Genomic DNA, 17,126 nt, shown 5'->3' with positions numbered 1-17,126 from the left:
TTGAGATTCATAGTTTTGATTCAGACTTCCCCTGCATAGACCGATCAGTCGCTCTTTGATGTAGCCTTTTCGAGGAAATCCTCATTCTTTGTTGGAAGAATTTCAAACTTCCATATCCAAATCTTTATCTGCATCATCCGCGCTAATCTGTTCCTCACTCCAAATTTAGTCCCCTTCTGTTGATTAAATGACAAATGCCTACGTCTAAAATCCGGAAACAAGAAACACTCCAAGAAGTGCTGATATGATATGAAGTTTACGTCATCCATCAAAATATACGTAACATTAACAAGAGCTCGTTTCTTAGTTTGTAGCAGATTAAAGTAAGTGACAATGAAAATCGCGCAATATGAACGAAGACAACGACAATGATGAAGCAGAAGAAGGAGCAAAAAAGACTACGTAACATGGTGATGACACAGTAGCGTTTTAGCTCCGCCCCTATTTATATTTTGAAAACTCCTTTAAGAGACTGATGAATCGACACCTTTTCCATAAGTCCAATTGTCATTTTGTGACAATGGTCGTTCTTTGACAATGGTCTCAGCTGTGACGTGTCTTCCAGTCTAAGATAGAAGTCTCACCTTCTCATTTTCCCACCATTCTGCAAAATTTCTCCTTACGTGTCGTACACACCTCTCCCACCACTTTGCAGTTCCACTTTTTTGATCTTTTCTGATATTTATTTATCAAATCATCAAGCATCTTTTGGCATTTCAAGTATTTTCTTTTTCTTATTTTCATACACCAAAAAGTGAAGATTAATTCTTGAAAATGCAGACCAATCGTGTTCTCAGAACCTTGATTCGCCATTCAAAAATTCCCCCAATCACCTAGAGAGATTTTCAGGTTTTGTAGTAAATGTTTACTCTTCTATTCTCTTGTTTTCTTTTACAACCCTCGCTAATCCCTGCTCATTTATCTTCTTGTTTCTGTGTTTTTGTCCGTGTTCAAATTTTTTCGGAGCCAAAGGACGCCGGATTATTTGAATAACACAGTGAATGTCAAAAACATTTCCAAATACAGTTAGTTATTTTAGGAATCCACGTCATCATGAACTTTCGATTCATTGTCTTTGCACTGTGTGTCTCCAGAGCAGTAGCACAATCAGCATTTGTAAGTTGTACTAGAGATTACTGTAACCTAACCTTCATTTTCTAGGGTCACGGATCACACAGACCATTGAATGATGCAGACGAAGTGGCAGCCAGTAGGCCAAGTGAGTTTGGGTTACGATACAGTAATTTGATCGGAGATTTTCAGTTTGTGACACAGATCGACACGGCAACAAGTATATGCCATGTGCAACGCCAGATCTGGGAAATGGGAGAAACTGGCCGTGCATAAAGTAAGGCATTCTACTCGATTTTCAAAAAAATTTATAGTTATTTTTTAGGATTACTGACTTGTGCAATGGTCGCAGAGATTGCCCAAACGGAGATGATGAGGATCACCTTCATTGCTTCTATCACAAATATGTAAGCTACAGTAACCCAATAAAAATCTGATTCAAGCATTTTCAGAGACTAGAAGAGTTTCAAAAGCTTCGGAAGATGCTAGATGAGATCCGAGGAAAGAGATATGTCTGGTAAAAATTTCGTACCCCCCCCCCCCCCTTTGATACGATCACCAAAATTTCACTTTTCTTATGACAAGTTTTTCATCCTTCACTCGCATTAATTTTTTTTCAAAACTCCTCAATGACAATTTCTTTCATTTTTTTCATATTTTTCTCATCTTCAACTCATTGTATCAACTCATTTCTCTCTCTGTTTGGTTTCAATTTGCATCAACAAACACTTTGCCTCATTTATTCGCGTAACACAATACACTGCATCTTCTATTTACTACCTAATAACATCCCATTCTGATTTGCTTCATGTTTCTTGACGAACCTAATTTGCAAAAATAAACAAATTTATCTATACATTGAAACAGCAAACTCGTATAGATTTGAGGGGGAAGCGTTAGCTAATCGGATGTTTGAGTAGAGAAATTTTTCAGTTCCCCAAAAAGTGCATTGTCAACACCCAGAAATAGATGAGTCGTTGAGGGACAACAAGTAATGACGTATTGAGAAGGGTACTTTTTATCCAGATGAGTTGGAAAACTATAGAATAGGCAAGGGACAAGGATGAATCATTATTCTGGAACGGGTACAAGTTTTTGGGTACAAACCGGAATGGAGCAACGGTGACTAATATGTTCTTGGAGGCGGGCTAGAGGAACAAATCCGGGTGCAAAAATAAATGGAAAAAAATTCGGAAAAGTTTTTCCAATCAGGAAATCAAGTGAAACATAATCTGAGTTGATTGAGATTCGAGAAAATTGAAAAGGTCGGATTAGATAGATGTCAAACTACAATTTTCAAACTAGAAAAGTGACCAGGGGTCAGATGTGTGGGAAGATTAGAGCATGAGTCATTGATAAAACAGCACAATTGTAGGAATAACTGATAGGTGAGTAAGAAGGTTCAAAATAAAGAAGAGGTGGGTATGGAAACAATCACTGGGTATAACCTACATAATTGCGTGTGATAAGAAAAAACCATGTGTAATTCTACCAAACAATTGGTTTGGTTGAGCAAGAAGCACATGATGAACGTAATTAATAAGTTCCGGAGCTACATCGGCAATGGTAGGACAAGAGAACAGGTGAGAGGAGAACTTTGACAATCGAGATTTTACAAGAAAAAACGAGAAAACGGTAGACAAAAAACATAGAGAACTTCCAAGATAGGTGTTTTTAGAAAGGCATTAAGAATTTTTCGAGAACAAGGCACCCAAAAACGTTCAGAGAACAGTAAAATTACTGTCCAGCGTAGAAAATGGGGTGCTTTAGGGCAAAAGCTGGATGGATTCTGCTCTCCCATTTCCATGTGAAACACTTGTTCAAGAAGTCCAGAATACGAGCGTTCTCCTTTCCTTGGAAAAATTCTCCAAGGCGACTCTCGACTCCAGGTGGTTGCCGACCGATTGCAGCGGTATCGTGCCTAAAAAACAGTAAATAAACTTTTTATCACAAGTATTTTCAACACTCACGGGTGTGTTTCGTAGGTCACCTCTCCGTTCTCATCTTGTATGGCAGTGCAGTATTTTGGATGACCTCCATAGGTGAAGAACTTGTTAGGATGTCGGATTTTTGCCATCATCTCCTTGGGTGGCATTCCGAAATAGTCGAGGAGAAGAGCAAACTGTTTCGCCGCAGTGTATTCATTCAAAAAATGATTTCCGTTGACCACACGGGCTACTATGACTCCGAAGCTCCACATATCAATTGCGCTGGTCACTTGCAGCTCCAAAAATACTTCTGGAGCTCGGAAATTTACCGTTTGGAAAACGTTTGTTCCGACTGGTTGATTCGAAGTAGCCGACAATCCGAAATCCGCAAGTTTCAAATTGAACTTGTCGTTGAGATTCAGCAAAATATTTGACGGCTTCAAGTCTCCGTGTACAATTTCATGACGGCGAAGAAACTCCAGCCCATGCAAGACGGATCTCAATTGCATGATATAATGCTGAAAAATAAGTTTCAGAATAAAAAATAGATGAGAAACGCAAACTCACAATGGTCTCTTGACGTGGTTTCATTGCTAAGTAATGAGTGAAATCCGTGTCGTAGAGACTCATTACAATGAACAGGTGCTTTCGGAAGTGTTCATAGTCTAACAACTCCACAGCGTGTGATTGATCTCCTTTTCCGTGCTTGTGGATTCTTAAGAGTGTAGCTGCCTCCTTATATAATTCGATATCGGTCTCTTCATGATCTTTACGGCAACGCTCTTTTCGTTTCTTGTATCTATGCACTTGAAAACCTGGAATAACAAGAACAGATATCAATTTGAAAATAGAAAAAATTACCTCGGCGTAGCTACCTTCTCCAATTTTCTTCTCTACGACATATCTATAATCAATATGATCATTCTTCCTAACGCGATATCTCCCCTCGTTCGTTGTAAATTGCTGGAGTGAGTGGCACGTCCCGAACTTGGCGTTACGTGACCCCGCCGTGTAAACGAGCTCGTATTCTTGGATCTCGTTCTGCTCGTACGGGGTCAGCTCTTTTTTGAAGTGCAATGCTGACTTTGGGAACTCCCACCCCGGATTCTTCGGTCTGAAACTTTTCTGGAGTTGCTAAAGAAAGCAAGATATTAAAAACAGTTAGTTCAGCTTTGCTTTGAGAGGGATTGGGAAAATTATTGACAAATGCTGCGAAAGCTTTTTTAAAAAGTTTTTTTTTCAATGTCACAGTAGATTTTCGAGAATCTTTGCTAACTACAAAATTGCAAATTCGATTTTTTGAATACACACATTTTAAGCTGAAAACAAACTCACGCCGGCTCGGCGATCAGATTCCGTAATCTAATGATGTATTCCTTATCAGTCTCGTTTGGTGGATCTTCATCCGATGAGAGCCGAGACCTGGGTTTGAGAATCCCAATCCGAACGAGAATCTGAATTGTAGAGAAGATTAGTTTGGTGAAAGGAAAGTGTTAGTTATGTTCCTACTCTTGGCGCTTTTAGAGGCATTTGCTCAATCCAATCGACTAGGTGTTGGATTAATGTAAGGAACTCAACTCAATCTATTCTGAATAAAAAGCAACAGGAAATTGGAAAATGACGCTTAATATGAAAACAATAATATTCACAAATTTCCTCCACCAACACTTTCATGTTTGGAGAGCCAATTTTTTCAAAGAATTTTTCAGTGAAATCTTAATTAACTAACAGCAATCTCAATGATTTACTCTTACAAGGAAACCGCAATACCTCGTAAACTCTGAAAAAATTGCAATAAAATGTCAAGAAAGGTCAAGTGAAGCCTATCTATACTTCTGAAAATTTTAGCCGCGTACTCAGTGCAAGAGACAGCTCAGGACCCTCAAAATCTACCGTCTCCTAATATTGTTTCGAAAAAAATCCACTTACCCGGTGGCTGCCTCGTTTGAAGCGTTGCCAGTATCTGTAGATCTTCATGTTCACAGTTTGATGACGATGAAAATTGTAGAACGACGACGCAAACTTCTGAAACTGATAAAAAAAGACACTGAAAAATGACAAGAAAGGTAGGTATAACACAGTTCAAAAACTGATTGGGAACAAACATAAAGAATGATGGAAACAACTAAACAATTTAAGGATTATATTCAAAACCAGGAAACTAAAAATAAGAAAAAATCAGCTTGCTTCAGAATCAGCCAAAAAAACAAAAAAAAAAACAGGATTTCAACACAAAGAATAAAAAGGTGGAAGAGAAACAGAAAACTGCATCATTCAGGATGGATTAATATGCTCAGAGGTTATGTATTCAGTCATAGAGATTTTACTACTGGCTCATAGTCCAATCATGGAGAGTGGCAGAGAATGGGTGCTTCATTGCGTCTTTTTGCGGTGATTCGGAATTCTGGCATCCACTGGAATAATTTCTGAAGAAAGTCCAAATGGGGTTCCTTGTTTCTTTCTCGGGAAGATTTTGTTGAGTGGAGTTGATCCTGGAAGCTTACAGCGACGAGAGGCATTGGTGAACTCGCTGAAAATAACAATTTTTTTTAAATACATTTATTTTCACTAACGTATCAACTTCATCCTTGCAGCCGCGGTGAATCATATTGGTTTTCCATTAAATAGGGAAAAGGAGTAGATGCTGGTAATTCCGAAAAATGTCAGATTATTCGGGATGGCAAATCAATATGTTAAGAAGCAATGAAAATATAGAACAGATAATGTAAAAAGAACGTTTCATGCGTCTCGAGCGGGAAAATTTTCACAGTCGTTTTTAAGACTTCCCGTGGAAGTTTTCATTTTTATTTGAAACTATTTTGAAATTCAAAAATGCAAATATCCATTTTCTTAACCATGCCTGTTACCCTCTCTCACCTCAAATGATGTATTTCTTTTGCATATAGGCTTCTATATTGGTCTCGAACGGTTCCATGACGACATAATGGAAATCACGAAACAACCCATAATAAAATTGGACGTAGTTAGGTTTTCGTCGGCAGCCATAACTTTCAGATGATTCTTGCATCTAGGAAAAAACCATCGTAGCGCCGAAGCTCCTAACCTTGATCGCAACTTTCTTTTTTATTCACATATCCATAACCAGAGATACCTATAAAAATTTAACTCAAGTCTAAGAGCGTTTAATTTTCAAAACGTACTTTTCCCGAAGTGCATCCTCCTACAATTTTCTGGATTTTGAACCGATATCCAATGTGATCTCTTGCTTACATTCTGTGATGAGAGCCATCTTTCTGGTACGGTTGGGTTACGGTTAATGGAGCTGTGTCCTGAGTGGTCTAGTAAAAAAAAATGTTCTGGAATTTGCGAATATTCCAGTTTGTCGAATGGAGAGATTAAATCTCCATATATATTGATAGCTCCACGTGGCTTGATTTCGAGGTGGTTGTACTGTACATCACTTTAAGAAAAATTTGATTATCAAAACATTCATTGCTAAATGACACTCACCTGTAATCTACCATATGGTTCTGGGCTCTCATCTTTCGTAATTCCTCCATATCTTCTTCCACTTCATATTTATCCTTGCTCAATGCAATGCGAGAATACCCCTCATACTTCTTCACAAGTTTTGCTTTTCCAGTCATCTGAAAAAAAAGAAGATAAAAAGGTACTAAAAGACAAAAAACAGAATGGAACCAACGGTTTCCAGTTCATAGTATTCGAAAACAAAGAACAACGAAAAATCGATTTTGATGTGTATGTATCGATAGCAGAGGAGGTAGAAAATCTGTCAATTACCGTAAAATCTGTATTAATATTGCGCCTCTATTTGAATTGCTCCTCTATTAGACTTGCACCCCTTGAGGGCACTTGAAAAATAAACTTGCTGCCTTTAATTAAATTGCCCCCGTAATACAATTGCATCTGCAGCAGTATTGCGGCTCCGCCGGGAGTACTGTGCAATTTTTAGTCTGTGACACCGTGAAGAACTATTGCACAGTTGTTTTTCGAATTTCTTTTTTTTTAACTACCTACCTAATTTCTGGTTTATTTTTATTTTTCTTTGTTTTTTAACAATATTTTCCATTTATTGAAGCGAGCAATGAGTTCTGAAGAAGACCTAGAAGACGTGGAAAACGTGTTCGATGTGGAAAAACTGATGACCTGGAACACGTGGAAAACGTGGATAACGTAGAAGACGTTGAAAAAATTGGTGAAAACTCTAGAAAGAGAAAACGTGGAGCACACACCTTAGATTACAAGCTTACGATGGTGAAATGAGCAGAATCAAAAAATAACGCGGAAGCAGCAAAGAAATTTGGAGTTTCAAGACAAAATGTGCAACAGTGGAGAGCTCAGAAAAAAAAATAATAGCAACAATCGCTCAAAATGAAGGTTTGAAAACAGATTACCTACTTGAGATAAAACATTAAATGTTGCAGTTCTCGAATGGATGGCTGGTTTCTTTTTTGAAGCGGCATGGATTTTCGAGTAGACGTGGTGCCACAGTCTGTAAAAAACCGCCAGAGTTTTATGTGCAGAAAATTATTGACTTTCTGCTTTATGTGGAACGATTAATTACCATGAATAATTATGTCAAAGTTTTCGCATGTGATGAGACGGCGGTTTATCTCGATTGTTCTAATAGTTTGACTGTAGGATCAAGGATCTAAACAACACCTCGATTTTTTGATTTTTTAAAATATGCGATACTTTTCTTTTTGTTTTGTTCAATTTGTTACTTTTTTTGTTGATTTTCATAATAAAACTGTTTTTTTTTTCAAAATTTTAACCTCAACTTGTAGTTTGAAAAATAGAATTGCAGCCTCTATTTGAATTGCCTCTCAAATAGAGTTGCACCCCTTAAGGTGACTTGAACAATAGACTTGCATGCAATATTAATACAGATTTTACGGTATCTGTGGGAAAATTCAAAAATACAAAAGTCGAAACAACTGAAAATGCAAAGTTTTGCATTTTTGACAATAGAGAAACGTGAAACAGTTTTTTTCGACAAAAAATGAGAGTTTGGTCAGTCTACTTTTGTCTAAATGGAAAGATTTCTCTAAAAGTTGTTTCAGCCGAATTTACAGAATTTTCTAAAAGCTAATCAAATCCACATTTAATCAAAGATAATGCAGTAGGACAGAAAATTTCTGTGAATAACATGATCTTACTGGACAATTTTGAATTTGGAAAAACTAGATGAAACATTTAAGAAATTCTTATCAGGGATTTTATCTCGTATGCGACAGGTAATCCATAATTTTGTCTGTAGAGAGATCAAAACAGCAGATATGTTGCAGCTGCGCAGAACAAAGAGATAAAAATCCACAAAGAAAAGTTTCTGAAAACGGCAATAAATCAAACAATTTCATTTTTCTACTCCAAGTAGTATGTCTGAATGTGTCTTTCTCGTTACGGCAGATGTTTTGGATACTTTTGGGAAAAAGAGGGAAAGAGGAAGAGAGGAAAAGAGAACTGCAAACTGTTCAATTTTTTAGAATAGCCAGCTGAGGACAACATAGAAAAATTATGCATGAGAGGTAATATTAGGATAAAACAGTTCTCGCGACCATTTTTCGAGATTCTAACCGTGATTTCACACAGTACAGACCAAGCGAGCGGTGAAACACAAAATGGAGATTCAAAGTTGAACCCGTCTGACAGCAATTTTTGTTATTTCCACAAAACGTAAACGTCGCGTCGCAGATGTTAAAACAAGGAGAGAAAAAGAATCTGTGAAAATGTGTTCCTACAAGGCCTGACGGAAAAAACGGTTATGTACATCACACCGGTTGTATGAGTAACGGCAATTTTTAGGAGAGTCGGGAAGTAGGTGAATATGAGGAGGAAAGGGGTGAACTATCAGGACAAGACAAATCGCAACAAAGAGGGACGGAAAAGAGAGTTTCACACCGGTCGCTCAAATCCCATTTCATCGATGTCTCGTTGCGGAAAAAAAAATTTCGGTGTGAGTGTGAAAAAAGGAGCAGGCAGATCAAAGGAAGAAATGCGTCTGAAGTATTGAGAAAACTGTTCGAATAGTTGGATGGAATCCGTTCTGAGTTTTGAGGAGGAATCGGCGAAGTAATACATAATTCATAATAAATCCACAAAACGTTAAAAACGTAAACGCCACGTATCCTAGCCTTCATTATGACAAAAAAAAGTAGAAGATGAGAAATAAGGAAAAAACTAGAAGGCAAGCGAGAAAGTCTGTATTGATACAGTTTGAATAAGGACACAGAAGATGGAAAGGTCTAGAGCCTACCCCACGGGTAAAAAGAGTGACGCTCGTGTGTCCTGGCTAGTCGCCGCGGAGATGCAGTTCAGCCAATGATCGGGGCAGAAAGAGAACAGTAATGAAGGAGTTCGAATAGGTGAGAGAGGACGACATAGAAGAGGAGTCGTCAAGACAGTTTTTTTCCTAAACAAATAGAGTTTCAAACTTTTCTGTGTTTGGATGTGTGAAACTAGCAAGGAAGATAAAGAGGTTAACAGTATTCAAAAGACGCTTACTGACAAGGGAAGTGTTTTCAGACAATATTTGAGAATTTCTTGAAAATTGGTACACATATACTTTCGGACATGGTCAATAACGAGACGACTTTTTTTCGTGCCCCTCGGTACCTAGAAGCTGAAAAAACGCGTCTGAAATTTCACCTCTGTTTAATGCATTAAAAGCGTGAGCGCGATCTCCCCCTTTCTTATACAAAATGTGGATGCAGTGAGGAACAGCAAGTGTGGTGTAGTGGTGAAGAGGGATGGTGGTAACTGACAAGGGTTAGTTCGATCCCTCTTTCCCCAATTTGTTTTCTGTTTTGTTTTTCTGATCTTGCTGGAAATCTCAAAGTGTGTCAAAACCTTTAGAAAAAATTTCCATTCAGATTTTTATTAATTTTGAAAAAAATAATTTTGACTTGTTTCAAAAAAAAAATTTTTTCAAAAAAAAAACCCAAGAATCATTTTGAAATTTTCTTGATGATACTCCAGATGAACCTGTCCAGTGAAATTCCGAAAGAGCGCGCCTCACATTATCCCATAGAGTTCTGGCCGTGTCCTGCCGTTCCTAGAACCAAAATGCCAATTTGTCGATTTGCCATTTAGGAAGTGAAATAGCAGAAAAGTTGAGAAACTGAGAAAAAAGACTATGAGCACTAGATCGAGACACACATACATACGATTTTTGTCATTGCGATTCGTACAGTTTAGTCGCAATTGGTAGACATGATGAGCGAAAAATGAACAAAAAAAATCAGACAGGACTGAGGTACTGAATGGGCAGTGAGTGTGAAAAACGACAATGGTTGAAAATTATTATTCCATATAAGGCTGAAAAAAGGCTAAATAAATCAGAAATAAAATCAGACAAAAAATCGCGTTTAAAACTACTGAATGTGAATGGACAAAATTTGATTTTGAATCACATCAAAAAAAATTTGGCACTCTGTTTCATTTCCATTTTTAGTGCATATGTGTATGGCCAGTAACATCTGCATTGAAGCAAACTGATGTGCATCCAATAAGCGGATATTTGGAATTTTCTTGAATTGTGAGGATTGAAGAGATTGAAGATAACTTCTGTCGTCATCAAGGTTTATCAGCAGTGTTGGACACACCATTCTACATTAAAGTTACTACTGTACAGGGTGAAGCACAAAAAATTTGTCTATCGCCTTTTTCAACGTTCAGCGGAAACCTTTAGTTTTTGTTGGCGGTGTGTTAAAATTGCTTGATGATAAAGATAAATCAGATAATAAATTCACCGACCGAGCTCTGTGTGCGCATTCATTAACCGTGTCTAATCTATATCTTGATCTTTGTGCCAGCCAAGCATAGATCATAAAATTTGGAACCTTGCGTTTTCTTTGCACCATTTCTTGTTTTACTTTGTTCATACCTTTGTCAACACAGCAACTTGTTCCAAACCATTTTTTTTTCCAAAAATGTTCATGTTTATTCAAATAGCTGGTTGATTCGAAATGAGTGTTGCGAAATTTAGACATAGAATCACTGTATTTATGTTTGGGTCTACATCTCACGGGTTGTTCTATGCATTTCCATGTCTTTGATGTTAGCAGGAATTTGTTCGTGTTGGTTGAGTTTTGCATTTCTCTTCTATGAGAAAATAGTCTCAAGTTTTTATTCCTTATTATTCTTCATCTGAATTTTTCCAAACACTCATTAGGAAACCGTAATATTCTCAACAGTCTTTTCCTTTTCCTCCAACTTTTTTTTCCTCAAAAAGCGGCGGACAACAGAGAAAAGAACGTACAGTGCACTCTCTCGTTCTCCTCAATCGTAATCTCAAACTCCATTATGCCAATTCTCCTCATCACATATTCCTTTTATCCTCCAGAATTTCAAACTTAAGTGCCGGCTTTGACAAAATGAGGCAAATAATATTGCTATGCCTGTCGTCATTTTCTAACGATGACAGCCTTCTCGGTTCCATAAACTCGAAGAAGAGAGATGTTGTATATCGACAGCATTGAATTCACAGGCTACGCGCGTCACTCTATGTTTCCTAAGCGGTGGAAGTGAATACCATTTTTTCTCCTCGCACAATCTAATGCTGATTTTTTTAAAATTAAAAGGATTTTCTGTTGTTTTCCAACGGCTGCAAATCACAAAAAAATAATCGGGTTTGTGGCAACAGGTGATTTTAAAGCTGTCAAGTGAGTATTGCCACTTTAATTCTCTCTCACTCGTTTTGGATAAGTTTTGCAACAAACAGCTTTGGGGATTCATGATCCTTCTATATAATAATAGTTTAATGTGGGACAAAACGCAATGCTCGCCATGAACTCACACAGATTTTTAGGATGTCATACTGTTTCACTCACAAGGGAAGTGCTTTCAGACAGTGGTTGAGAATTTGTTCAAACTTTGGTCATTGGTACTTTTGGACACGCTGATCACAGCGCTGTTTTTATTTTTTGCCCTTTGCCCCTCACAAAAAAGTTATAGGCTCTGAAAGTGATTTCAGTGCTAATTTCTCACTTTTGGAGTGAATTTTTGGAGGGGTTAATAACAGTTGTTCGGAGTTTCTCGAATGTAAATCGTACTTTTGAAGGTTTATCTACAATCTGAGAAAGTAGCCTCATTTTTCAAAAAGATTTTTTTTTGAAAAAAAGTCGCCATGGGGTACCCCCTTTGGAAATTTTTACAATTTTTTGAAAAAATTTTCAAATGTGCTAAAATGATTTCTAAACGTAAAAAACCCGATAAAATGAGTCTTTTCATGAAATTTGGTATTCTAAATATTTTTGGAAATCACAAATATGTGCTTTCTTTCAAAATTTTAATGGATCGTAAGCCTTCGGTAATCACCCAGTAGCACTCAAATCTTGTAATAGGTTTACATAATTTCTGACTAATTTATTATTTTTCCGCATCCAAAATGAGCAAATCTGGGTGGTTCTGACTAACAATTTGATTAAAGATGGTTTTCCAGCAGTTCTCCAAACGTTTAAGTTATAGTTTTAAGTAAAAATATATATTTATTGAAGCAAAATCAGCTTGAAACGAGACGACAATCGAAAAATAATTGAATTTTAAAAACTGGATACAAGATAAATGAAAACTGTTTCATCTGAAAATAGGCACGTGAATTAATTTTGAAAATGTTCAATAACTATCTTGAATTTTTGTTGCAATACTATGTTAAATCAACTTTTTGGTCCTCCTTCTTCCACCTCCGAGTTGTCCAGATTCTCTTCTTGTTCCTGAAGTGTAATAGAAACCTGGTTTGGAAATGAGTCTATCGGTGTTGTTTCGATTGATGATGAACTCTCTGGATTATCGTGTGAGATTTCGCTCGCAGTTTCCTCATCATGAGTTTGAGCGATTTGAGAGAGGATTCTTGATAATATGCACTTCTGTTTGCGCAAGCAATATTTGCACCACTTTGACCTGTCCTTATTTCCTAATTGAGCGCGACACATTTTCCCAACTTTTTGAGCAGGATCTGTAATAAAAACTACTAACACATATACTTAAACAGAGGATTCCAATATCAATTGAATCAAGGCAGTATATGACTTCGAACTTGATTTTCACATACCGTAAAAACTCTATTAGATAGCCACCTCTAATTGATGCCAGCCTCTAATACAGAACCATCCTAGAGCACCTCCGAACAATAGAGTGCCAGCCCCTAATATAATGTCACTGCGGAGTTGATGTCACTATGGTAAAAGTTAAAGAATAACACAAAGAATCATTTCCTGGTTTTCTAGTTTTTTCAAGCTTAAAAGAGGTACTGTATTTGTAAAAATGTGTCAGGATAATATCAAATCCGAAAGTTTCTAGAAAAATAAGTAGAAAAATCAAGAAAACCTCGGAAGTCATTTTATGAAAGAATTGAAAATAGAGCACTTTTGTGATAAGTTTCAGTAGAAATTAGCTTCGAACAATAAAGTGTCAGCCTCTAATTGAATGTCACCCCCTAATACAGTGCCACCCCAGACCACCTTCGAACAATAGAGTGCCATGGCTATCTAATAGAGTTTTTACGGTAATAGCATAAAACTTACTATACTTCTTTGACTTCTTGAGGTTATCCTTAGCGGACCACTCTGGATACTTTTCTTTGTGCCGTTCTTTTTCAATTTTGGCCAATTCAAAATACGGTTGTTTCTCGTCATCTGTCAATTTTTGCCAACGTCTTCCAAGCTCTTTATTCATCAATCCTGATGACATTTCATCGTATCCATTTTCTTCTATTAAAGTTTTTCGGTTTTCTTTAAGAAACAACATAAATGCATTCAACGGCTTTTTGATGTGATTTTCTTTCTTGTGATTTTGGTTTATAGGATTTTTTTGACCGGCCGAAAGAATCGTATCTATCAGGAATGATGACTTTGCTTTCATCGCTTCTGGGAATGGGACCATTGGAGCGTTTGTATGAAAACCAGTTAGAGAATTAGCGTCCAACTGAGTTCGGGGTGTCATGGCTTGCATTGCCATCGGGTTCATCAGGTTCATTTGTATGTTGAAGGTTGGAGGAACAAGTGAGAAAGATGGCTGAAATTTTGATCAGGTGTTCGAAAAAGTTTCACAAAAAATTAGAACTTACCGTAATCATTGGGGCCATTCTAGGAAAGTTATAAAAAGGGTTGTATTGTGTGATTGGCAGCATGCCGGGCAACAAATTCAGAGGTAAAGGGGGCAGTATTTGTGGTTGTGGTAACGAGGCTGCAATTTGATTTTATGGTAAGCAAAGGGTCGACATTTTGTATTGATGGACACTTCTAGAAGCCAAAAAAAAAAACATGGATCTCAGGAGTCGTAAATAGTATTAAAATGATTAAAACATTTTTTAGTGAACAAATAAAATGATGTTTAAGAAATCTAATCTTTGGCATGGTAACTCACGCTTATGCAATTGAGGCTCAACAATCTTGTTGCAGCCGTAATATTGTAAACTCTAAACTCACTTTCAAGAAATCCAACCCTGTTGGATGTTGGATTTTTCATTGAATCCATTGATCGAATCGTAACTGAATACAACAATAATTGAATAAGAGGAGGGAAGTCTCGATAGACCAACAAACTAAAGAAAAACTGAATAATGAAGTGATCTTCTCTGCGCACCAATCCGTCGAGATCATTTCAGCTCTCCGCCTTATTGTATCAGCAAAGGGTGAAAATGCTTTATTTTTCTGTCTTCAGATGGATTACGTTGGTTTTTTCATCCTCAGGTAGAGTTGTGTACTTTTTTCCTTTCTTCTTCGGAAGGAATTGGAGTGGGAAGTCTCGAAGGTTGTAAACACTGAAGGTAGTAATAATATGTAAAGAAGGTCTTATTGTATCTTACCCAAAGACTACCATAGGTGGGACTCCGGTGGCGTAATCTGAAGAAGCTCTGGTTTTGAAAGTTCTGAAAATTTCAAACTCACGAGTACTTCAAAAGTTTAGGATATTTTTTGAATTCCTGAACATTTTCATCAGTATTTTCAAAAGTTTTTGGTCTTCGGATAAGGTGTAGTGTTTTAGTGGAATATAAATTCTACAGGGTGAGGCAAAAGTACGTGTGCATAAACAAGTCGTTATGACTTTCTTCTAAGTAATCGGAAAATTTTGAAACTTTGCAGGCAGAGTATTTCAACGCTGAAATTTAAGAATAACGTTAATTCTTAGAATTATCTTTTTTAGCTTTCCCGCTAGGATCGGAAGAGTGGTTGATTGCATAATGCTTGCGGCTCTCTTACTAATTATGATGGGACTTTGAAACATTAATGTTTAGAAAATCCTGTTCATAACATGCATGAAACATGAAACTGTATGATTTGGTAATCAATGAAACATGAGACGTTCAAACTTGCATAAGCAGTTTGATGAACCTACTCTTAACCTCAAAAAAAAAAACATCCAAATCAGAGTAAAAATTTTGAGGTTATGAATTCAAATAGTTGTAACTTTTGAATAGGTCATGAGATTTTTTCAAAATTTGGCAGATGTATTTAAAATGACTTTGAGCATCAATTGCAATTTGTTTGGGCACTGTATGACAAATATTAGTATGGGTAATTTTGATTCAAAGTTATGCACACGTACTTTTGCCACACCCTGTACACCCCGTTACAATATATCACAAAAAAAAGGTTGGTTGTTTGGAAAGTTACATCCATAGAAAAATATTGCAAGCATGTTCTAAACGATGTCGGATCAACTGATGGTCTTGGTAATTGTTCTCAATGATTATCAGCTAACGGCCCATCAACTTGCAGATTTTTCCATGTTTCTTTTGGCTAAGGTTTACTTGTATTTGAAAATAATTCACAATACTTTATCTCATAAACCTATTTCTGCTATTTCTAATTGAAATCTCAAAAAACTTTCCCATCATTGAAAATTTATCACACTCACGTGCCTTACTCCTTGCTTCATCTTTCTCAATTTTATTTTTCCACAAATCACTATTCGTCTTCCTCTTCTTCTACAACTGACTGAAACGATCACCGACATGTTAAAAGCGTGTTTTTGCTTTTTTTTTCAAATATCGACCCTTTCCAAAATCGTATGTTTGCGGAGATTACGCTCTAGCCGGTCTGGGACTCATCTGAGACCCAATTCTCGGGACACTTAGGACTAGCGGTTACATATCCGAAATCAGTTACAAACCGGAATACAACAAAGACAGTGAACAGGATATCTTCCAAAAAACCTGTTAAGATATGAAAAAATTTGAGGTGATTCTTGCAACTAAAAAGAGCTGATTTTATTCAAAAAAATTTAGATCGAATAGTGACTCTCGCTCTCCAGATGATTTGGATTTTCTGTAAAAAAAACGCAGTTTTTTTCTAATTTTTTAAGGACCAGAATTTTTCGGTATAGCCGCAGTCAATTTTGGAAATATTTTAATGATATTCATTCGAATGACGATTTATTAATAATCAAACTGATTTATATGCAGAAGCAAGAAGAAATTCAATAAAATCGGTTCTTTTTTAATAGCTTGATATTTCGCAGGCATACAATTTTACAGCTGAATATCAACAATTTCGTCCACTTCTCAAATTATGGTTTGTAGTTTCTCCAAAAGAACACTTATCCAAGGGCTCCGAAAATTAAAAAAAAAACACATTTGTTCATAAAAAACACTTATGAATTTCTGATTTTCGGGAGTCTCGAAACACTAGGTTCGTAAAAAAGAAATACTTGTTTTTAATGTATTTTAACTTTATGCAAACAAGAGGATATTAATGAAACCGAAGTTCTCTATTATTATAACCCTTTTTTGGCAAAGATTCAATGTATTTTTCAAAGAACTAAACTGTCTGTGGTTTGAAGTAGTTTGCACTTAATGTGCATCACTTTTTTACCAATCTAATACAGAACGTCTCCCGAATGCGCCACCGTGATATCACTAATGCTAGTCTGCCGAGAAAGTACGAAAAACCCTTCTTCACCTATTTTTATTACTAGTGCGTCTTCAGTGTTTACAACCTTCGAGCCTTCCCACCCCAATTCTTTGTAGAGAAGAGTGGAAAACAAACGTAATCCATCTGAAGACAGAAAAATAAAGCATTTTCACACTTTGCTGATACAAGAAGGCGGAGAGCTGAAATGATCTCGATGGAGTGGTGCGCAGAGAAGATCACTTCATTATTCAGTTTTTCCCCCATTTGGTGGTCTACCCAGACTTTTTCTTTC

General features: G+C 36.8%; 6 protein-coding genes across 6 annotated transcripts; 2 read left to right on the top strand and 4 right to left on the bottom strand.

Annotated features, from left to right (window-relative positions):
• Positions 1 to 1,053: 1,053 nt before the first annotated feature.
• On the top strand, positions 1,054 to 1,592 carry Cbr-hen-1 (the record flags this gene model as incomplete). The annotated part of the gene is made up of 5 exons (XM_002644948.1): positions 1,054 to 1,116; positions 1,162 to 1,219; positions 1,264 to 1,348; positions 1,397 to 1,478; positions 1,524 to 1,592. 5 exons carry the CDS (start codon positions 1,054 to 1,056, stop codon positions 1,590 to 1,592), a joined length of 357 nt encoding a protein of 118 aa, XP_002644994.1.
• Positions 1,593 to 2,808: 1,216 nt separating this feature from the next.
• Positions 2,809 to 4,976, bottom strand: CBG10975 (the record flags this gene model as incomplete). Its single annotated transcript, XM_002644947.1, has 6 exons — positions 2,809 to 2,992; positions 3,042 to 3,517; positions 3,567 to 3,814; positions 3,875 to 4,113; positions 4,335 to 4,453; positions 4,929 to 4,976. 6 exons carry the CDS (start codon positions 4,974 to 4,976, stop codon positions 2,809 to 2,811), a joined length of 1,314 nt encoding a protein of 437 aa, XP_002644993.1.
• Positions 4,977 to 5,344: 368 nt separating this feature from the next.
• On the bottom strand, positions 5,345 to 5,518 carry CBG27780 (the record flags this gene model as incomplete). The annotated part of the gene is made up of 1 exon (XM_045239918.1): positions 5,345 to 5,518. The coding sequence occupies one exon, from the start codon at positions 5,516 to 5,518 to the stop codon at positions 5,345 to 5,347; it is 174 nt and encodes a 57-aa protein (XP_045099110.1).
• Positions 5,519 to 6,087: 569 nt separating this feature from the next.
• Positions 6,088 to 6,607, bottom strand: CBG27779 (the record flags this gene model as incomplete). Its single annotated transcript, XM_045239917.1, has 3 exons — positions 6,088 to 6,111; positions 6,231 to 6,420; positions 6,471 to 6,607. The coding sequence occupies 3 exons, from the start codon at positions 6,605 to 6,607 to the stop codon at positions 6,088 to 6,090; spliced, it is 351 nt and encodes a 116-aa protein (XP_045099109.1).
• A 3,636-nt stretch (positions 6,608 to 10,243) lies between these two features.
• Positions 10,244 to 10,598, top strand: CBG27778 (the record flags this gene model as incomplete). The annotated part of the gene is made up of 2 exons (XM_045239916.1): positions 10,244 to 10,344; positions 10,571 to 10,598. 2 exons carry the CDS (start codon positions 10,244 to 10,246, stop codon positions 10,596 to 10,598), a joined length of 129 nt encoding a protein of 42 aa, XP_045099108.1.
• Positions 10,599 to 12,637: 2,039 nt separating this feature from the next.
• CBG10974 lies at positions 12,638 to 14,456 on the bottom strand (the record flags this gene model as incomplete). The annotated part of the gene is made up of 4 exons (XM_002644946.2): positions 12,638 to 12,936; positions 13,505 to 13,994; positions 14,047 to 14,165; positions 14,408 to 14,456. 4 exons carry the CDS (start codon positions 14,454 to 14,456, stop codon positions 12,638 to 12,640), a joined length of 957 nt encoding a protein of 318 aa, XP_002644992.2.
• Between the last annotated feature and the right edge of the window lie 2,670 nt (positions 14,457 to 17,126).

The sequence above is a fragment of the Caenorhabditis briggsae genome, assembly GCF_000004555.2.
Source record: "Caenorhabditis briggsae complete genome, chrX, whole genome shotgun sequence".
In the NCBI taxonomy this organism is placed as follows: Eukaryota; Metazoa; Nematoda; class Chromadorea; order Rhabditida; family Rhabditidae; genus Caenorhabditis; species Caenorhabditis briggsae.
This window is presented reverse-complemented; position numbering and strand designations above follow the sequence as displayed.